Raw genomic sequence first — 23,589 nt, forward strand, 5'->3', positions numbered from 1 at the left:
AGGATTACACCCATTTTGGCAGAGAGAAAAATGGAAGGATTTTTGCTGACTTGGCCAATTATAGAAAGCTAGAACTTCTGGCCCAGCATGGCTCAGTGGTTGAGCATCAATCTATGAACCAGGAGGTCACGGTTCGATTCCTAGTCAGGGCACATGTGGGGTTTCAGGCTCCATCCCCAGTAGGGGGCATGCAGGAGGCACCCTATCAGTGATTCTCTCTCATCACTGATGTTTCTACCTCTCTCTCCCCCTTCCTCTCTGAAATTAATAAAAGAAAGAAAGAAAGAAAGAAAGAAAGAAAGAAAGAAAGAAAGAAAGAAAGAAAGAAAGAAAGAAAGAAAGAAAAAGAAAGAAAGAAAGAAAGAAAGGTGGGAAACAAAGATGGTGGCATAGGTAAACACACCCGAACTGCTGCCTCACACAACCACTTCAAAACTACAACTAAAAGACAAAACAGACATCATCCAGAACCACAGGAAAGCTGGCTGAGTGGAAATTCTACAACTAGAAGGAAAGAGAAAGCACACTGAGACTTATAGGAGCTGCGGAAGTAAAGTGCAGAGGTACAGAGGCACGCGCTGAGAGGGCTGGCAACTGAGTGCGCGGCTGGCTTTCTCAATCGGGAGGGAGACAAAAGCTCCCAACTGCTCTGAACTCCGGTTCGGGGCGAGACTCTGAGGACCCAGGCTCATACGGGGAGAAACTGGACTGTCTGGCAGCGGGCGAAACTCGAGGGTGGCTTTCTCTCAGAGGTGCTTGCAGCGATTACTGCAGGACACTGAGACCAAGGGGCCTCTTAGGGCAAGGCTGACGGGAAGCCATTGTTGTTTGCACCAACCTTAGATCCCGCCCCATGACGCCATTGCAATTTGCTCTACCCCGAGAGTCCGCCCCATTCAAGCTGAGCCCAGAGGCTTTTGCATATGAATGGCCTGGTCCTTTGAAATCTAAACTTACCTAACAAACTGCAGCTGAGTCAGTGAGACCCAGAACATCCAAAAGAAGGCCCAAGGCTCCGCAGCAGCTTGCATTGCTTCACAGCTGGGCCTCATCTGGGCACCTCCAAACCCCAAACAAAGAAGAAGAATCTGCAGATCTCTCCATAGCTCCTGCTGGGTGGCCTTAGGCAGAAGCTAAATTTGGACCTCCTTGGAGATCCAAGAGCCAGTGTACTCAGGGGTCAGAGTGGGACCATCCAGATTACAACTCCTCAGATCCATAAGGGACACACTCAGGGAGCAGACTCAGTGAGCACCAAAGCCCCACTGAAGCAAGTCTTGTCTCATAAGGGTGTCTCCAGCACAGAAGTTCTCCCAGCATAGACACAGCTGATCCTCACAGCCAATTGGCCTGGTGGTCAATTCCTCCCAGTAATATCAACAACAATCAAGGCTTAACTACAAGACTGTGCACACAGCCCACAAAGGGGTGCACCAAGAGTGTCCACCTCAGGTAACTGGGGAGGCTGAGCCACTGGGCCCTATAGGACACCTAGCACACAAAGCCACTCTATCAACTCAGGGAAGCAGCCAAAATGTGGAGACAAAGATACAGGTCACAAATGAAAGAAATGTAGGAAAGCAAACTACTGGATATAGAGTTCAAAACCATGGTTATAAGGTTTTCCAAGAATTTTCTAGAAAAGGCCGATAAATTTAGTGAGACCCTCGAGGATATGAAAAAGGACCAACTAGAAATTAAGCATACACAGACTGAAATAAAAAATAATATACAGAGATCCAACAGCAGACTAGAGGATCACAAGAATCAAGTCAAAGATTTGAAATACAAAGAAGCAAAAAACACCCAACCGGAAAAGCAAAAAGAAAAAGAATCCAAAAATATGAAGATAGTGTAAGGAGCCTCTGGGACAACTTCAAGCGTACCAACATCTGAATTATGGGGGTGCCAGAAGAAGAAAGAGAGCAAGATACTGAAAACCTATTTGAAGAAATAATGACAGAAAACTTCCCCCACCTGGTGAAAGAAATAGACTTACAAGTCCAGGAAGTGCAGAGAACCCCAAACAAAAGGAATCCAAAGAGGACCACACCAAGACACATCATAATTAAAATGCCAAGAGCAAAAGACAAAGAGAGAATATTAAAAGCAGCAAAACAGTTAATTACCTACAAGGGAGCACCCATACTATTGTCAGCTGATTTCTCAACAGAAACTATGCAGGCCAGATGGGAGTGGCAAGAAATATTCAAAGTGATGAATAGCAAGAACCTACAACCAAGATTACTCTACCCAGCAAAGATATCATTCAGAATTGAAGGTTAGATAAAGGGCTTCCCAGCCAAGCAAAAGCTAAAGGAGTTCATCACCGCCAAACCAGTATTATATGAAATGCTGAAAGGTATTCTTTAAGAAGAGGAAGAAGAAGAAAAAGGTAAAGATAAAAATTATGAACAACAAATACATATCTATCAATAAGTGAATCTAAAGATCAAGTGAATAAAAAATCTGATGAACAGAATAAACTGGTGAATGTAATAGAATCAGGGTCATAGAAAGGGAGTGGACTGACAATTCTCGGGGGGAAAGGGGTGTGGAGGGTGCGGGAAGAGACTGGACAAAAATCATACACCTATTGATGAGGACAGTGGGGTGGAGGTAAGGGCAGAGGGTGGGGTGGGAACCGGGTGGAGGGGAGCTATGGGGGAAAAAAAGAGGAACAATTGTAATAATCTGAGCAATAAAGATTTAATAAAAAGGAAGGAAGGAAGGGAGGAAAGAAGGGAGGGAGGGGAGAAGGGAGGGAGAAAGCTAGGACCCATAGAGGTATTTATAGAGATACATAATGACTCACCCTTATAAATCCCACACCCTGTAAGGCAAGGTGAGGCACAGGACTAAAAACAGAGGAATAAATAAAAATCTGAATGACAGACAGTGAGAATACCTTGCCCCACTCTCCCTGTCTTATCCTGTCTTATACTCAGATCCACGCTTGGACCCTACCAGTCAAGAGAGTGGAGAATTCCTCTCTGGAAAAAGTGAATAGCCCTACATAAAAGAATTCTGTCATTCGGAGTAAATAAACAACAAGCTAGCTGATCAATTTAATTTGAAGCTCACTCATGCAGCTTTTAAAAAAAAAATTCCATTCTTCTTCTTTTTTTTTCCCAAGAGGAAGGGAGAAGGAGAGAGAAGTTGAAACATCAAAGATGAGAGAGAATCACTAATCAGCTGCTTGCAACCCAGCTTCTGCACACACACACACACACACACACACACACACCCGCCCCACTGGGGACCAAGCCTGCAACCCGGGCATGTGCCCTTGACTGGAATCGAACCCAGGACCCCTCAGTCCACAGGCCGATGCTCTATTCACTAAGCTAAATCAGCTAGGGCCAAGCAGCTTTTAAGGACCCCACTCCTAAGTGTGAACTAACAGCCAAGGATCTCCAGGTAGTTAAGAAAAGCCCTTAACACAAAAGAGATCAATTCAAATACTTGGGGTGGGGGGGAGAGCACAAAACAGAGTTTATATGAGAAAATGAGTTCTAAAGGGGTACAATTAATAACCTCAAAGAAAAAAGGTACTGCATACATGAAATAAGAATAGGATGCAATGAAAAAGGAACAAAGAAGAAAAGCTCTTAGAAATTAAAAAACATATCCAAGATAAGAATTTTAAAAGAAAAGACGAAAGAGAAAGTAGAGGAAATTTCCCAGAATAGGGAAAAAAACATCAAAGTGATGCAAAATGTGAAAAATTTAAGAAAATAAGAGAATCATTCTAGACAGAACTTGGAAAAGTTTGGCCTGGCTACCTGAGTTTATAAATAAAAGTTTTATTGTAACACAACCAAGCCCATCAGTTTAGTACTATCTGTGGCTACGTTCACACTACAATGGCAGAGTTGAATACTTACAATAGACTGCAAAGGCTCATGAGCCTAAAATATTCACCATCTTGCCCTTTTAAAAAAATTTTGTCAATCTCTGCTTTAGGAAATGTAACCAGACTGACAGGAACATCCCAGTGAGAAAGAATTGACATAATACAAGGAGAGAAAGAATGGGGAAGAAAGTTTTTTAAAGTCCCAGAATTAAAGAACACAAGCTTTCAAAGTAAAAGAACCTATTACGCACCTAACAAAATGAATGAAAAAAGGATTCACACCAAGGCACATCATTGTGACATTTTAAAACAGAAAGATACAGATCTAAAAATCTCCAAAGAAAAAAAATATTTAGAAAGACTTGAGAAGGAATAAGAATAACATCAAACAATTTAGTAGTTTTACGCCGAGACCGGTTTGGCTCAGTGGATAGAGCGTCGGCCTGTGGACTCAAGGGTCCCAGGTTCGATTCCGGTCAAGGGCATGTACCTCGGTTGCGGGCACATCCCTAGTAGGGGGTGTGCAAGAGGCAGCTGATCGATGTTTCTCTCTCATCGATGTTTCTAACTCTCTATCCCTCTCTCTTCCTCTCTGTAAAAAATCAATAAAAATATATTTAAAAAAACAAACAAAACAATTTAGTAGTTTTAGGTTTGAAAGAATAATTGAATCAATACCCCTCCCTCGGGGATTGACTTTCAGGGCATTTCACAAAGGACATTCCACTTGCTAAGACCATTCATTATCTTTCCTCTCAGGACTCGCCTAGAGAATTCTCTGCCCAGAAAAAGCCTGCGTAGAGTCCTTTAAAACCTCTGACTCCCCATCCCTGCGTGCTGGTGCCATTTGGGGGCTCAGCCCATCGGGTTTTCTAGATGACCTAATAAATTCATAATTCTTTACCCCCTTTGGCCTTGTGTGTTCCTCCTTCGGCGACCCTAATAAGTAGCATTTTTAGTAATTAGAAAGACATTGCATTAAAAATTCAGAGATAAAATTATTTCCAACCTAGAATTCCATGCTGTAATACAACAATTTTCAACCTTTTTCATCTCATGGCACACATAAACTACTAAAATTTTGCAGCATACCAAAAAATATAATTTTTACTAATCTGACAAAAAAAGATAGATGTAATTTTGATTCATTCACACAGAATGGCTATTGTTGTGTTGGCTGTTATCATTTAAAAAAATATATATTTTCATTGATTTCAGAGAGAGGAAGGGAGAGGGAGAGAGAAAACCACTATGAGAATCATCGATAGGCTGTCTCCTGCACGCCCCACTCTGGGGATCAAGCCTGCAGCTTGGGCATGTGCCCTGACTGGGAAGCGAACCCGGAATCTCCTGGTTCATGGGTCCAATGCTCAACCGCTGAGCCACACCTGCCAAGTGGCTGTCGTCACTTTTGAATTTGACAATCTAAGATAAATTAGTGCCTCTGACTAAAGAGTCAGGGAATGTATAAAAATTATTGTGGCACACGGGTTGAAAATCACTGCTCTAGCAAAACAGAATATAAGTAAAGGAAGAAGAAACTAAACATACAATCACCAGCCCTGGCCAATGTGCTCAGTTGCCTGGAGTGTCATCCCGTATACCAAAGTGTGAGGGTTCAATTCCCAGTCAGGGCACATACCCATGTTGAGGGTCAATCCCCTGTCGGGGCAAGTGCAGAAGGCAACAGATTGATGTTTCTCTCACATTAATGTTTCTCTCCTCTCTCTCTAAATTCAATAAAAACATATTATCAGGTGAGAATTTAAAAATATATAAAACATACAATCACTATGACCTAGCAATTGCACTCTTAGACAGTTACCTCAGGAAAGAAAAGCCAATAAAGGGAAATGGGGAGGGGAAACAACAGGATGAAAGCTGAGGAGCAACCACAGTTTAGACTTGAACAAAAACCTCCCGAAAGTTTTGAAAGTGAGGTCTCTAGGGGAAAAAATAAAATCAGCTAATTATTTGATATATTTGACCACTTATAAAATGAGAATTTAAAATAAATCTGACTTAGCATAGAAAGAAATAAGGATAGGCACATAGAAAACTAAGAGCAAATAAAAAAAGTAGGTCATTACCTCCAGAACAAAAAATGGAATTAATAAGATTTAATATATTTGATCATTTCATAGAAGCACACTTACCTCTGCAATTAAAAAAAAATTACAGACATAATAATATAAACACTGACTTAGTAAAAAATGTGACATAATTATATGGGAAAACAGACAAAAGGGAACTGGAGAAAGAGCATAAGACCTAAATGCCTATCTACCATAAAAATTAATAAAATTTATATAAGGACTAGAATGGGCTTCCAGTCAAGATGGTGGCATAGGTAAACGTGGTACTAGAATCCTCTCACAATCAAATAAAAAATACAACCAATCTTCAGAACCACCTGAAATCTAGCTGAATGGAAGTCCTATAACTCAGAAGCCAAGTAGGGATGGGGACACGAAGGCATGGAATATGTTGGTCCCACACCCATGTGTGGCAGTTTTTAATTGGAAGGGATATCTTTGTTATGGAGGTCACCCCTTGAGAAGTGAGGGATCCCAGCACCACACCAGCCCCCCAGCCCAGGGATGCAGTGCCAGGAAGAGAAGTCTCCATAACTTTGAGCGATAAAAACCAGTGGAGATTGTAGCTAAATGACACCAAGCTACTGGAGTCCCAGGCAGTTCTTCTTAAAGAGCCCAAGCACAGACTTACTCGGACTCACTCCCTTTGAGCTCCAGTGTTGGAGCAGAAGCTTGAAAGAAACCAGGGACACATAGGGAGGAACTAAATTGTCTGGCATCAGGGTAAGAGCTGGGGGGGCGGGGAGAGCTTTCTCCCAAACAAAAGTGCTGGCAGAGGCCACTGTTCTTTGCTGAGCCTCCCCACCACAGCACTGACAGGTAGGTACCATATCTGAGTCTCCATCAACCTGGCTCACACTGTTCACCCCCACTAGTGACTCCCTGAGACCCTGCACTACCTAACTAGCAGGATAATCCAAGCCATTTCCAATGACTTTTCCATACAACTGGCCTTTCTTGCCTCATGTTTGGACTTTCCTAAAATCTCTTAAATAATGCCCTGACAGGTTTGGCTCAGTGGATAGGGCATCGACCTGTGGACTGAAGGGTCCCAGGTTTGGTTCCAGTCAAGGGCATGTACCTTGGTTGCAGGCACATCCCCAGTGAGGGGGTGTGCAGGAGGCAGCTGATTGATGTTTCTCTCTCATTGATGTTTCTAACTCTCTGTCACTCTCCCTTCCTCTCTGTAAAAAAATCAATAAAATATATTTTTTAAAAATAAATAAACAATAAAATAAAATCTCTTAAACAAGCAGCAGCTGGCCTCAGCATGCTCTGTACCTCTTGCTAAGTGGTGCCAGGCCGAGCACTAGCAGCAGCTCGCCTTGGTTCACAGCTTGGCCTCTCCTGGGCACCTTCAAGCCCAGCACAAGTAGCAATCTGCAGATTGCTCGGTAGATCATGCAGGGGAAACCCAGGCACAGCACAGGCAGTGGCTGACTTTTTTTTTTTTTAAATGATTTCTTTCTTTTGTAAAGAAATTATATTTTATTAATTTCTTACAGAGAGGAAGGGAGAGGGACAGAGAGTTAGAAACATCGATGAGAGATAAACATCAATCAGCTGCCTCCTGCACACCCCCTACTGGGGATGTGCCCGCAACCAAGGTACATACCCTTGACCAGAATTGAACCCGGGACCCTTCAGTCCACAGGCTGATGCTCTATCCACTGAGCCAAACCAGTCATGGCAGTGGCTGACTTTTTACCTCCTAGGAGGCTCCAGAGCCAGTGTACCCATTAAACAATTTCAGACCATGCTGGATTATAACCCTACCACCTCCACGAGCAACATACACAAGGGGTGGACTGATTGAGCACCAAAGCCCCAATGAAGCAAGTCCTGCTCTGTAGGGTTGACACCTGCACAGCAGTTCCTTTGCTGTAGTCACAGCTGATTGGCCTGGGGAATCAATCCTTCCCAGTGATGCCAATAGCAATGAAGGCTCAACTACAATAGGACATTGTACACAACCCACACAGGGGTGCAACTGGAACGCCCAGCTCAGGTGGCCTGGACCCTACAGAACACCTACTACACAAGGCCACTCTATCAAGTCCAGGAAACATAGCAGTTCTACCTAATATACAGAAACGAATACAGGGAAGTAGCCAAAACATGGAGACAATGAAACATGTTGCAAATGAAAGAACAGGAGAAATCTGAAAAAGAACTAAATGAAATGGAAGCAAGCAAACTACCAGATACAGAGTTCAAAACAATGGTTATAAAGATGCTCATGGAACTTAATGAGAACTTCAAGGAACTTATTGAGAACTTTAACAGCCTGAAAAAAGACGAACCATAAAAAGGAACCAGTCATAAATCGAGGATTCACTAATTGAAATGAGGAATAAATTACAGGGCATCAACAGTACGGTAGCAGACACCGAGAATCAAATCAGTGATTTAGAATGCGAGGAAGCAAAAACAAAACAAAACAGAACAAAACAAAAAATCAAAACAGCAAAATGAAAAAAAGTATCCAAAAATATGAAGCCTCTGGAACAATTTCAAGTATACCAACATTCACATCATGGGGGTGCCAGAAGGAGAAGAGAGAGAGCAAGAAATTGGAAGACCTGTTTGTAAAAATAATGACAGAAAACTTCTCTTACCTGATGAAAGAAAGAGACATACAAGTTCAGGAAGCGCAGAGAGTCCCAAACAAGATGAACCAAAAGAGGCCCACACCAACCCACATCATAATTAAAATGCCAAAGGTTAAAAACCAAGAAATAATCTTGAAAGCACCAAGAAAAAGGCAGTTTGTTACCTAAAAGAGAGTTCCCATAAGCTTACTCCTCAGCAGAAACTTTGCAGGCTAGAAAGGATTGGCAAGAAATATTCAAAGTGATGAAAAACAAGGACCTACAACCAAGATCACTCTACCCAGCAAAGCTATCATTTAGAATTGAAAGTCAGATAAGGGGTTCCCAGCCAAGAAAAAGCTAAAGGAGTTCATCACCACCAAACCAGGATTACATGAAATGTTAAAGGATCTTCTTTAAGAAAAATTAGGGGAAAAAGGATAAAAAATATTAACAATAAAATGGCAATAAATACATATCCATCAACAATCGAATCTAAAAATCAAAATAAACAAACAAGCAGAACTGAAACAGACTCAGATACAGAGAACATTTTGACAGTTGCCAGATGGGAGGGTATTGGGTGTATGGCTGAAAACAGTGAAGGGATTAAGAAGTATAAATTGATAGTAAGAGAATAGTCATGGGGATGTAACGTACAGCATAGGAAATGTAGTTAATAATGTTCTAATAAGTAGGTATGGTGTCAAATGGGTATGAGATTATTGGGGATGATCACTTAGTAAGTTTCATAATGTCTAATTCTGGGATGCGCACCTGAAAATCCTCTCTAATAAAATTGTAATATGCAAATTAACCATCACTCCGCTACATAAACCACGCCCGCCAGCCAAGCCACACCCACCAGCCAATCAGGGCGAGTATGCAAATTAACCCCATCCAAGATGGCTACAGCCACAGAGAGCAGGGTTTCCCAGGTAACAGAGCAAGCCAAGCTTTCCATAGCCATTGAAGGCCTAATCTCCCACTCAAGCTACAAAGTTTCAATTATAGAAGGTAAACAAATTCAAACAAATGGCGGCAGAATGGAGCTTGAGAGAGCAGGCCAGGGTTGCCAGCGGCAACAGGGGAAGCAAAGCTTTCCGCACACCCGGGCCGGGCTCACCCGCTTAAGGAGACAAAGTTTCAATTGTAGAAGGTGAATTAACTGCCACAGAAATGGCTGCCACCACGGAGGGAGCAGCAGGCTTGGCTCCGCTCCAGGCTACAAAGTTTCAATTGTAGAAGGTAAATAAATCCCAGATACCAGGGCCTCCGCTTGGGTCGCCAGGGAGCGTGGCTGGCCTGCAAACCACCACAGGCCCCTCGTTCAGGCCGCCCCACGCCCCAAGGGAACCCCACCCTGATCCGGGACACCCTTCAGGGCAAACCAGCTGGCCCCCACCCCTGTACCAGGCCTCTATCCTATCTAATAAAAGAGTAATATGCAGATTGATCATCACTGCAACACAAAATATAGCTGCCCCCATGTGGTCAAAGATCCTGCCCCCATGTGGACACAAGATGGCCACCACAAGATGGCCAGCAGGAGAGGGCAGTTGGGAGGCACCCGGCCTGCAAGGGAGGGCAGTTGAGAGGGACCAGGCTTGCAAGGGAGGGCAGTTGGAGGTAATCAACCCTGCAGGAGAGGGCAGTTAGGGGTGACCAGGCTGGCAGAGGAGGGAAGTTGGGGGCAAACAGGCTGGCAGGGGAGCAGTTAAGTATCAACCAGGCTGGCAGCGGAGTGGTTAGGGGGTGATCAGGCTGGCAGGCAGAAGCGGTTGGGGCAATCAGGAAGGCAGGCAGGTGAGCAGTTGGGAGCCAGCAGTCCTGGATTTTGAGAGGGATGTCTGACTGCCCGTTTAGGCCTGATCCCACCAGGATCGGGCCTAAACGGGCAGTCGGACATCCCTCCAGGAGTCCCAGATTGGAGAGGGTACAGGCTGGGCTGAGGGACAACCCCCCGCCGTGCACGAATTTCGTGCACCAGGCTTCTAGTAATATTATATTGTAAGTCAACTGTAATTGAAAAATTTAAAAAATGATTTAAAAAAAGTTATATAATTATTTTATTTAGACATATGGAAGTAATACCAGAAGAAACAGCTACAAGAGTTAAAAATGGATGACTAGAAAAGTAGAACTGAGATTAGGAAGGAGACTGCTGTGGGTTTTTTTAATCATTATTACTAGTGGCCCGGTGCATGGATTCATGCACATTGAAAGGAAATTAATTAGAAGAAATATTTTAATATTGTTATTCGCCCTTTCTCTATAATAGAAGTTTCAACCAAATTCATGATCGACAATGACAGAAACACATGTGTGCTACTGGTGCCAGTGAGAGCTTTATATGTATTGCGTATGTGCGAGGCAACTTAGCCTTTTATAGATATAGAATAAACTTGCTTAATTAGACCTGCTTTCTGATGTAGCTAAACTTTTTCCAGCCCAGTGAAGCACCCCAACTGCTCTTTCAGGTAATTGTCAACAACACAGCAGTAAATATCAACACGAAGCAGGTTATTATTGTAGATCACACAGGGAGAACAAAGGGTAAAATATTTAACTGCAGCAGTGTTTGACTATATTCTGTGCAGTGAGAAAACCTGAAGCCATTTTCAAGGTCCACCATTTCTTACTTCTTTTCAGTCGGGTCAATTTCTAAGTTTTCTAAATCTCCGTTTTCCAGCTAATGAAAAGAAAATAGAATTCCACTGAGTCTCTTATCTACCTATTCCAGGACTTCTGTGAGGATCAAATGAGATGAGGCACAGGAAAACGCTTCACAGACATTTGGTTAAAGTGTGAAATGTTTGCACCTGGCTATAAAGAAAGTCATGTTCCTGGACTGAAGAAACTGCAAGGAGGCTAGTCACTAGGAAGAGGAAGCGCGTGTTGCTACGTGACATCATTACCTGGCACCCACAGCCACCATTTCCAGGCTGGGCTGGGCTATGAGCCGCATTTTGTGCCATGGGGTCTTGGCAGTATCAGCTGCGATTTGGTGGGCTGTTGCTCCGGGGTGGTGGCGGGGCCTGTGTCCCACTTGGGAAAAGCCAAGTGTTGCTTTGTGGGCGCCAGGTCCAAAGTGCCGTTTATTGTTAAATGGCCTGTCGCTAGGGAGAGAAAGCCAGGCATTGCTACATGACGTCATTACCCAGGGCCCACAGCCACTGTTTCTAGGCTAGGCTAGGCTGTGGGCCACATTTTGCACCATGGGATCTTGGCAGCGTTGGCTACAATTTGGTGGGCTGTTGCTCTGGGGTGGTGGCGGGGCCTGTGTCCCACTTGGGTAAGGTGACCAGATCGTCCCACTTTTGGCGGGACAAAACCGATTTTTAACAATTTGTCCCGCGTCCAACGGCGTTTTAAGAAATCTTTCCAAAAATAGGGACTTTTTTAAAACGCCGTGGGATGCTGGACAAATTGTTAAAAATCGGTTTTGTCCCGCCAAAAGCGGGACGATCTGGTCACCTTATACTTGGGGGAAGGCGAGTGTTGCTTTGTGGGTGCCAGGTTCATGGTGCCATTTCTCTGTGTGCATATTAGCCTTATATATATATATAGATTGATTTAGGAGAGAGAGACAGAGACATATCGATTTGTTGTTCCACTTATTTATGCACTTTATTGGTTGATTCTCGTATGTGCCCTGACAGGAGATCGAACCTGCAATCTTGGTATATCAGGAAATGCCCTAACCAATTGAGCTCCTTGGCCAGGGCTAAGATTGCTAATTATATTTTCACTGCTTTTATTTCTTTGGTAGTATTGAGTTTTGTTTTGTTTTTTTTGTTTGTTTTTTTTTAATATATTTTATTGATTTTTTACAGAGAGGAAGAGAGAGGAATAGAGAGTTAGAAACATCGATGAGAGAGAAACATCGATCAGCTGCCTCTTGCACACCCCCTACTGGCGATGTGCCGGCAACCAAGGTACATGCCCTTTACCGGAATCGAACCCAGGACCCTTCAGTCTGCAGGCCAACGCTCTATCCACTGAGCCAAACCGGTTTCGGCGAGTATTTAGTTTTGAAAAATGTTATGTGCATATATTTTTATTAAAAGCAAAAAAAATTAATTACTATAATAATAAAAGCATAATATGCTAATTAGACCAGACTTCCTTCGGGATGAAGCTGGGGCTGCGAGGGAAGCCCGGGTCCCGGATGCCCGCCAGTGGCCGGAGGGAAGCCCAGGTACTGGGTGCCTGCTGGTGGCTGGAGGGAAGCCCAGGTCCTGGGTGCCAGAGGGAAGCCAATGCCGGCAGCCGGGGGAAGGAAGGCCTACTCTTGCACAAATTTCGTGCATCAGGCCTCTAGTATAAAATAATACCCTATATTGTTCATGGATACAAACACATATGTAACAGTATAAACAAAATGGACTGGAAAGAAGCATGCCATATTCATACTAGTAGCTACTTCTGGGAGTGAGAACTTATAGTGAAGAATATAAGGCATTTCAACTTCATAACATTTTCTTTCATATAATAAAAAATGACAAAACAAATTTGACAAAATATTAAAAATTGGCAGTATCAATTTTGATAATGGGAACATAGTTGTTTGTCATTTTATACTGTATTTTCCCATATTTTAAAGAACTCCCTCTTCCCCCACAAATAAGCCCAATTAACATTTTACAAAGTTCCAAAGAAAATCCAATAGAGGATTTTTGGTACTAGAGTAATTATATATACATAGCTTCCCCCACCCCCAAATCAACCTAATCCTTATACATTATACAGAAATTCATAGATTGAAAATGGAAGTGTAAAATATAAAACCATAAAATTTTTAGAAACGGAAAACCCTAGCTGGATGACTACATTAGTTGGAGTCTCGACCCAGACACCAAAAGGTTGAAGGTTTGATTGATATTTCTCTCTCACATCCATGTTGTTGTTGTTGTTTTTCTCTCTCTCTCTTCCTATCTCTCTAAAAATCAATGAAAACATATCCTCAGGTGAAGGTTAATTAAAAAAAAAAAAAAAGAGAAAAAAATCTTTGGAATCTAGGGCTAGGCTAAGTATTCTTATACTTGGTGCCAAGAGTGTAATCCATAATAGGTAAAACTCAGAAAAAGGACTTCAGCAAAATAAAAATGTTTGCTTTCCAAGAGACCCTGTGAAGAGGATGAAAAGACAAGCTACAGACTAGAAGAAAATACTCCCAAACCATATATCCAACAAAGAATCAACATCCTATATAATAAAGAGATAATATAGCCCTGGCCAGTTTGGCTCAGTGGATAGAGCATTGGCCTGCAGACTGAAGGGTCCCAGGTTCGATTCTAGTCAAGGGCACATGCCTGGGTTGCGGGCTTGATCCCCAGTAGGGGGCGTGCATGAGGCAGCTGATCAATGAGTCTCTCTCATCATTGATGTTTCTATCTCTCTCTCCCTCTCCCTTCCTCTCTGAAATCAATAAAAATATATATTTTTTAAAAATAAAGCGGTAATATGCAAATTGACTGTCACTCCAACACACAAGATGGCCACCCCCATGTGGACACAAGATGGCCGCCACAAGATGGCCGGCAGGGGAGGGCAGTTGGGAGGGACCAGGCCTGCAAGGGAGGGCAGTTGTGGGCGATTAGTCCAGCAGGGCGGGACCAGGCCTGAAAGGGGAGGGCAGGTGGGGTTTATCGGGCCAGCAAGGGAGGGCAGTTGGGGAGGGACCCAGGCCTGCAGGGGAGGGCAGTTGGGAGAGACCAGGCCTGCAGGGGAGGGCAGTTAGGGGTGACCAGGCTGGCAAGGGAGGGCAGTTAGGGGTGACTGGGCCACCAGGGGAGGGCAGTTGGGGGCAACCAGGCCTGCAGGAGCGGACAGTTAGGGGTGACCAGGCTGTCAAGGGATGAAAGTTAGGGGTGACCAGGCCTGCAGGAGAGGGCAGTTGGGGGCGACCAGGTCTGCAGTGGAGGACAGTTAGGGGTGACCAGGCTGGCAGGGGAGGGCAGTTAGGGGCAATAGGGCCAGCAGGGGAGCAGTTAGGGGTCGATCAGGCTGGTAGCAGAGTGGTTAAGGGCAATCAGGCATGCAGGCAAACGGTTGGGAGCAAGCAGTCCTGGATTTTGAGAGAGATGTATGACTGCCCGTTTAGGCCCAATCCCGGTTGGACTCCCTTGAGGGGTCCCATATTGGAGAGGGTGCAGGCTGGCTGAGGGACACATGCCCCCCCACCCCCATGCACGAATTTCATGCACCGGGCCTCTAGTCTAGAATAAAGAACTTTCAAATATCAATAGGTTTTCTTTTAATCTTCACTCGAGGATATCTTTTTCATTGTTTTTGAGAGAGAGAGAGAAAGAGAGAGAGAGACCTCTAAGTGAGAGAGAACCATCCATTGGTTGCCTTCTGTACACACTCCAACCGGGGACTGAACCTGTAACCCAGGTATGTGCCCTGACTGGAATATCAAACCTGCCATCTTTCAGTGTACTGGGGTAACACTCCAACCAACTGAGATACACCCATCAGGGCTCTCATATTTTATTAACTTTTTTACAGAGAGGAAGAAAGAGAGATAGAGAGCTAGAAACATCGATGAGAGAGAAACATCTACCAGCCGCCTCCTGCACGCCCCCCACCAGGGATGTGCCTGCAACCAAGGTACATGCCCTTGACCGGAATCGAACCCGGAACCTTTCAGTCTGCAGGCCGACGCTCTATCCACTGAGCCAAACCAGTTTCGGCTCAATATTTTTTTAAAAATACAAATAGAAAATAGGTAAAAGCCATGAAAAGACATTTTACAAAAAGAATATACAGATGGCAAATAAGCACATGAAGAGATTTTCATTAACTATTAGGGAAGTGTAAATTAAAACCACAATGGGATCTCATTACACACCTATCAGAAAAGCTAAAATAAAAAAACTGTGACACTGAATGCTGGTGAGGATGCAAAGAAAATGGATCCCTCATATATTGCTACTGGGTATGCAGAATGGAACAACCACTCTGGAAAACAGCTAGGCAGTTTCTCATAAAACTAAACATAAAATTACCATATGACTAGCAATTGCACTCTTGCACATTTATTTCAGAGAAATGGAGTTATGTTTATACAAAACCTAGACAAAAATATTCATAACAGCTTTATTTTCATTTTTTTGTTAATCCTTAACCAAGGATATTTTTTCCATTGATTTCTAAAGAGAGTTGAAGGGAGGGGGTTGGGGTTGCGGGGGGCGGGGGGGGGGGGAGAGAGAGAGGAAAAGAGGAAGAGAGAGAGAAACATTGATGTGAAAGAGACAGACCGACTAGCCACCTCCTGCACATATTCCAACAAGGACCTAGGATTTAATCTGCAATACCCTTGAATGGGAATCAAACCCATGACCTTTTTGGTGCACGGACCAATGCTCCAACCAGCCAGAGCCCTAATAGCTTTAGTTGTAATAGCCAGAATCTGGAAACAACCCAGATGTCCTTCAATAGATGAATGGTTAAACCAAAATAATAATCATCCTACCTAATAAAAGAGTAATATGCAAATTAACAGCACTCTGCTACACCCACAAACCACACCCACCAGCCAATCAGAGCGAGTATGCAAATAAACCCAACCAAGATGGCTACAGCCACAGAGAGCACGAGGGAGGCTTGGGTTTCCCAGGCAACGGAGGAAGACAAGCTTTCCGCCTGCCCTTGCCGGCCTAAGCCTCCACTCAAGGCTACAAAGTTTCAATTATAGAAGGTAAACAAATCCAAACAGAAATGGCTTCCAGCCACAGAGGCTTGGCTCCACTCCAGGCTACAAAGTTTCAATTGTAGAAGGAAAATAAATTCAAGATACCAGGGCCTCCGCTTGGGTCACCAGGGGGCGTGGCTGGCCTGCAAACCACCACAGGCCCCTCGCTCAGGCCACCCCACACCCCAAGGGAACCCCCACCCTGATCCAGGACATCCTTCAGGGCAGACCAGCTTGCCCCCACCCATGCACCAGGCCTCTATCCTATCTAATAAAAGAGTAATATGCAGATTGACCATCACTCCAACACACAATATGTCTGCCCCCATGTGGTCAAAGATCCTGCTTCCATGTGGACAAAAGATGGCTGGCACAAGATGGCCAGCAGGGGAGGGCAGTTGGAGGCGATCAACCCTGCAGGGGAGGGCAGTTAGGGGTGAACAGGCTGGCAGAGGAGGGAAGTTGGGGGCAAACAGGCTGGCAGGGGAGCAGTTAGACATCAATCAGGCTGGCATGGGAGTGGTTAGGGGGTGATCAGGCTGGCAGGCAGAAGCGGTTAGGGGCAATCAGGAAGGCAAGCAGGCGAGCAGTTGGGAGCCAGCAGTCCTGGATTTTGAGAGGGATCCCAGATTGGAGAGGTTGCAGGCTGGGCTGAGGGGCACCCCCCCCCGCCCCCGTGCATGAATTTCGTGCACTGCGCCTCTAGTGATGATGATGATGATGATAATAATAATAATAATAATAATAATAATAATAATAAATTAATAATAATAACAATACTACTCAGCAATAAAAATGCACCAACTATTAAAACATGACAATTTAGGTGAATCATTAGTAAATTGTACTGAATGGAAAAAGGTTACATACACTACGATTCCATTTATATAGTAACATTCTTGAAATTACAAAATTATAGTAATGGAGAATAGATTAGTGGTTGTAGGGATTAGGGATGGGGAGGGGTGGGACAGCGGTATGTGGTAATGGGATTCTTTTGTATCTTTTCCTGTGGTGATGGATACACAAACCTATGTGTATAATAAAAGTTACAAATACACACACACACTCACACACAAACACAAAACCCGGGAAGATCTGAAATAAGACTGATAGATTACATCAGTGTTAAGATCTGGTTCTAATACTTTGCTATGATTTTGTACTATGATGTTACCATGGGAAAACTGTGGAAAGGTACATGTGATCTCTCTGTATCATTTCTTACAACTGCATGTGAATCTACAATTATTTCATAATACAAGTTAAATTTAAAAACATCGTTTTAAAAAATAATGTGTAAGTGGAAGAAAAAAGAAGAGAAAGTCTTGGTCCATGGGCATCCTGGACAACAGTGAGAACCTTGATATCTATGCCATAAGCTAGAATTCCAAGGCAGAGTCTGGAACTTGATGTAAGACAGAGGTCTGGAGTTGATGAGGATTCTGGGTTCTAGTTCCTGAAGTGGGGGGCTCATTCATCTAATAAAGAGGCAAGATTAGGCCCTGGCTGGTGTTTCTCAGTGGTTAGAGCATTGGCCTGCTCACTGGAGGGTCATGGGTTTGATTTCTGGTAAAGGGCACATATCTTGGGTTGCAGGTTTGATCATCTGCCCCGGTCAGAAAAAATATCCTCTGGTGAGGATTATCAAAACAAAACAAAAAGAAGCGAGATTAGGATGTCCTTCCATAGGATTGGGATGTGTTTTCTAATTATAATATAACTAGAGGCCTGGTGCATGAAAATTCATGCACTGGAGGAGGGGGGTCCCTCAGCTCAGCCTACCCCCTCTCACAGTCCGGGAGCCTTCAGGGGCAGGAGGTGATCAGGGGAAGGTGACGCTCCATCACACCTCTGCTGCTGCCACTGCCGGCAGCGCAAGCCTCGGCCAACCATGGTTACCTGAGCCTCGGGCAGCCCTGGGCGGCTGGACAGCCGCCATCTGAGGCTTGCCTGTGCCTCAGACCAGCCCTGGGTGGCTGGGGGGCTGAGGGGACTGGGCGCCACCATCTTGTGGCTGTGGGCACCGCCATTTTGAGGGTGTGGCAGTCAATTAGCATATTCCCTCCTTATTGGCTGTGGGCGCCACCATCTTTGTGAGGGTGTGATGGTCCATTAGCATATTCCCTCTTTATTAGATAGGACAGCTGTTTTGGTTGGTGCCAAGAGAATAATTCAAACCTGCTTTTTTCTTTTTCTGTTTTTAATCCTCACTTGAGGAACTGCTTAGAGAGAGAAAGGGAGGAAGGAAGGAAGAAAGGGAGAGAGGGCCGAAACCGGTTTGGCTCAGTGGATAGAGCGTCGGCCTGCGGACTCAAGGGTCCCAGGTTCGATTCCGGTCAAGGGCATGTACCTTGGTTGCGGGCACATCCCCAGTGGGGGGTGTGCAGAAGGCAGCTGATAGATGTTTCTCTCTCATCGATGTTTCTGACTCTCTATCCCTCTCTCTTCCTCTCTGTAAAAAATCAATAAAATATATTTAAAAAAGAAAAAAAGAAGAAAGGGAGAGAGGAAGAGAGGAAGGAAAAGAGAGAGAGACACACAGAGAGAAACATCAATGTACGTGGATCAAACCTGCAACCCAGGCATGTGCCCTAACCGGGAATCAAGCCCAGCACCCTTTTGGTGCACAGGACACTCAAACAGCCTCGCCGCTCCGGCTGACCAAACCTGTGTTTTGATGGGGGGACGAGGTCATGGCAGAAATAACATCTCAAGGATCCCACAGCAGAAGCACTAGAACAAGTCAAGAATCCATAGGACAAGTGTGCATCCTCTTATAGCAGCACAGAGCTCCTCCCTGCTCCACAATATAACTCTGATTCAAAACTACAGGGGGCTTGGCTCAGTGGATAGAGCATCGGCCTACGGACTCAAGGGTCCCAGGTTTGATTCCTGTCAAGGGCATGTACCTTGGTTGCAGGCACATACCCAGTGGGGATTGTGCAGGAGGCAGCTGATCGATGTTTCTCTTTCATCGATGTTTCTCTCTGTCCCTCTCCCTTCTGCTCTGTAAAAAATCAATAAAATATATATTTTTAAAAAACTACAGGGGGGAAAACTGGTTGGGAAAAATACTGGATGCATATAAGGACCTTGAACTGTTAGGGAAGAAACAAGGGCAATGTGGGAGAAAAGAATACTCCTCCCGACTTGATATATGTGCTTTCCTTTTTCTTCTCTTACTTTCCTTGCATTCTTTTTTTTTTTTTAAATATATTTTATTGATGTTTTACAGAGAGGAAGAGAGAGGGATAGAGAGTTAGAAACATCGATGAGAGAGAAACATCGATCAGCTGCCTCTTGCACACCCCCTACTGGGGATGTGCCCGCAACCAAGGTACATGCCCTTGACCGGAATCGAACCTGGGACCCTTGAGTCCGCAGGCCGACGCTCTATCCACTGAGCCAAACCGGGCTTTCCTTGCATTCTTGATCTGCTTATTGACTTTTTTCTCCATCACTTCTCTCTTACTTCTTTACCTGTTTCCTAACTCATTATTTTCATCTTTTCTCTTGTTAAAAGGCTCTCTCCCTGCATCTTCTTTACAGCACACTAACAGGACAGGAATCACAAAGGGGAAGATGTACTCACAGAATCATGGATTCCTAAAACATTTAAGTTAGACAATACGTGGATATCAGAGTCTAACATCACAGGAAAACAGAAGTACAGAGGAGGAAAATAACTTGTATAAGTCACAGAGGGGATTTTTGGCTAAGCTGGAATTTAAGCCTGGGTGGGACCCACTGGGACAACTTTGCCAATTTCTAGAGCTCAGCTTGGAGAGAAAGAAATGTCTGCTGCAGCCAATGAAAACATGGTAATATAAATGAGAGCAGTACTAAGAGAAATGGTCTATGCTCTGTTGCCACAACAGTTATCAAGTAGCTCTGAATCAGTTATACACTAACCTGGTGGTTTGTAGTACAGTTTGGGTTGAAGGAAAATCACATAGGCTAAATTTCTAAGAGGCAACTCTTCTCTTACTGTGAATCATTTTGTTGTTGTTTTTTGATTGTTTTGTTTTCTCTTTTCAGAGGCCATTTACAGTCCCTTTCTTCTTGCTGCTCTTGCCAACTCTGACACCAATGCAAACCAAGTTCTTTCATAATTCTAAATATCAAATTTGCAAAGTACAACTGAGCAGTGTATGAAGGAATAAGCAGCAATAAAAAATACAGCATTGCAGTTTTTTATATTTCTTGTGTTTTTTGAAAAATCCTTATTGTTGTTAAAATATATTTTGCTGGCAGATATTTCAACTACTTTGTATTTTTCTGGAATACAGATGCTTAGAGAAACCGCTTAACTGTAAGGCTGGTGGGTGGTATCCTTAGCGTCACAACCGTAGAGGAATTCTGAGGCTGGGCTCCCTGAGATACAACTTGAAGTGATTGGAAGTGTTTCTGTCAGAAACACAGGCATTTCCTCACAAACTAGAGATTATTTTTCTGCCTTCACAAAGCAATGTAGAACATTTACTTGGTTTTAGAGCTGGAGTTACTAGAGATACGCTCAAGACAGAGGAATATTTTAAAAACTGAATCTTTGAATCCTTACATGCAAATGGAAAACACTAGGTACTGCATTCTGTCACCATATCAGTCAGTGCATCAGTACTTATGCTTCTTGAAAGCAAAGAACAAGAGAGAAGGGAAAACTGAGCATTGGCTGTGTAGGCTTGGTATCCATGGAGCACGCTATGAGGCGGCTGTTAGGGTAACTAGAAATCAGGCACAAGGAAGAAAAGAAATAGCACAAATGAGAGGAAGCTCTGAGACTAGGTTGATCCTTCACAGTATGTGGGAACCAGGAATGTCCACATTTATGACTTGTTAGACAAAGATAGGTGGTATGAGAGAAAAGGAAAATTAGAATTTCAAATAGAAAATATATACAGCTATGAGTTTTGTAAAATCTGTTCTTTTGTAGAAAACATGACATATAAACTTACTTTGACTTAATATGGCGTCTAGAGATGTGGCTACTGCTTTCTGAGGGAAAACTCCAAATAGCTTTCCTTTTGAGCATAATTAGAAGAGAGACTCATGTGGAAATATATTCAGCTACTTGTTTACCTTGATCTCAGTTAATTATTATTAAAACTCCTAGCCCTCCTTCCCCTTCTTGCCAGGAGGCCAGAATACATGTTGACTAAAGAATGTCTCTGCCCTGGCCGGTTGCACAATGGTTAGAGCGTCAGCCCTTGGACCAGAGGATCGGGGGTTTGATTCCAGGTCAAGGGCACATACTTCAGTTGCGGGTTCAATCCCCAGCCTGGTTGGGGTGCATGCCGGAGGCACCCAACTGATGCGTCGTTCTTTCTCTCTCTCTCTCTGTCCCCCCTCCCTTCTACTCTATCTGAAAATCAATGGAAAAATATATCCTCGGATGAGGATTAAGAAAAAAGGAATGTCTAAAACCCTGCAGAGAATTTTTATAAGAATTTATTTGAGGCAAAACTGACAATTGCTGGGAGATCAAATGCTTCCATGAATTATTTTGAATGCACCTGCACCCCTCCCTCAAAAAATAATGTTAATAAATGCTCTATAGAGAAACTGCCTAAATGAAAGGACCAAAGTTCACTCAGAGGACAGGACATTTTTGTTTTTTCATAAAAATACCTGCATTCCAGGAAAATATTTCTTAAATGTGTCCATTATTATAGGGTTCCCCTTTTGGTACCAAAGATCATCAGAAATTTCAGAACATAAAATACTGGCAACAAGTACCAAAGCAGGAGATGCCTCTTTCTGGAGGAGAGAAACCATCATCTAAGTGACAGTGATGCTCCCTAACCCAGGAAATCTCAGTTAAGGACGTGAGGTGTGGAAGGAGCTGTTGCCATCCCATGCCAGAGCATCCTAGTTGGCTCAAACCTTTTTCCTACTTACATGGAACAGTGGAAAGTGCCAACAGGGTTCTCACGACGAATGTCTTCATACTCCTCATATATTCCCCGCTTTTGCCTGGTGCTCACGTAATTCATCAGCTCCTGGATGGTCATGGCTTGAGGACCTGGAACATGCACTGAGTCCCAGTCTAAAGCAGGAGGGAGGGAGAACAGGATGATCTCATCGAAGGGGTCCGGGTGGCCATTCATCTGGGGTAGGAATTGGAAATTCCAAGTGGCGAGGTCCATTTTGACGTACCCACCCAGGTTTTCTGGAAGGCACTCTCTGGGCAGGTGCTGGGTGACCTCGGATGTCTTTAATATCTGAATCTGGAAGGCCAGAAAGAACCATGTGAGTATGTGTATGTGTGTGTGGTGGGGAGACAAATAATGAAGATAAAGAACAAATGTGGCCCTAGTCGGTTTGGCTCGGTGGACAGAGCATTGGCCGGTGCACTGAAGGGTTCCGGGTTTGATTCTGGTCAAGGGCACATGCCTGGGTTGCAGGCTCAATTCCCAGCAGGTGGCATGCAGGAGGCAGCCAATCAATGATTCTCTCTCATCACTGATGTTTCTATCTCTCCCTCTCCCTTCCTCTCTGAAATCAATAAAAATATTTTTAAAACATAAAAATAAATGTGCTTCGGGGATGTAAAGTACAGCACAGGGAATATAGCCAATATTATAATAATTATGTATGGTGCCAGGTAGGCACTTAAATAATGGGGGGGGGGGGCGGTTACACTGTAAATTATGATTGTCTAACCACTATGCTGTACACCTAAAACTAATATAAAATAATATTAGGTTTGGAGAACAGGATGAAATTTACTTGCAATACTTAGTATACTTGTAAACACAAACTGTACTTCATCTGTCTAGGATTGAAGTCTTTTGAATTTCCCAGAGAATGTATATCAAATTCCCAGAATGTATAGCACATTCACTCCTGAAAATAGGTGCTCTATTATACACCTTCTAAAAGGAAGGTATAGTGAACAAAGGCGTTATTTTATGCTATTAACAAGGCTTCCCAGTAACATCTGCTGAAGGTAATTCATCTTCTGACTACCAAGAATGAATAGGTAGTGGTTATTTTTGTCAACTTTATACTAAGCCTGTTATAATTTACTTTATTCATATCTTTGTATGGATGTTCTTAGAGATAGGTTTCTATGAAAGTAACACAAGACAAGTTACCCATACACAGGGTAGCCCAGGAAAAATGCTGGAGAAGTCAGCATAATACCTAATTCTGCTGTCTGCTGGAACCCAGCCATACTGGACAATATTAGCCTAGTTGGTTAGTCTTGAAATCCATGTGGAATGAAGGTGATGACCTCTCTTGCTATTGCATTTTCTGGAATGCCCTCTTTCCCTCCTCAGCCTCTTTAAGGACAGCTTATAGCTCATGAATCCCATCTGCCCAGGCAATGTTCTCCTTCAT

At 43.7% G+C, this 23,589-nt stretch overlaps 1 protein-coding gene across 2 annotated transcripts in view; it reads right to left on the reverse strand.

Moving 5' to 3' along the window:
• PTPN9 (protein tyrosine phosphatase non-receptor type 9) overlaps positions 1-23,589 on the reverse strand; it is a 119,549-nt gene that overhangs the window by 17,827 nt on the left and 78,133 nt on the right. For both annotated transcript variants that reach the window (XM_079768131.1, XM_079768132.1), the window contains one exon: positions 22,144-22,472. In XM_079768131.1, the coding sequence (XP_079624257.1) occupies positions 22,144-22,472 (329 nt within the window). The remainder of the gene's footprint in view (positions 1-22,143; positions 22,473-23,589) is intronic.

The sequence above is a fragment of the Cnephaeus nilssonii genome, assembly GCF_951640355.1.
Source record: "Cnephaeus nilssonii genome assembly, chromosome: 4".
Lineage (NCBI taxonomy): Eukaryota > Metazoa > Chordata > Mammalia > Chiroptera > Vespertilionidae > Cnephaeus > Cnephaeus nilssonii.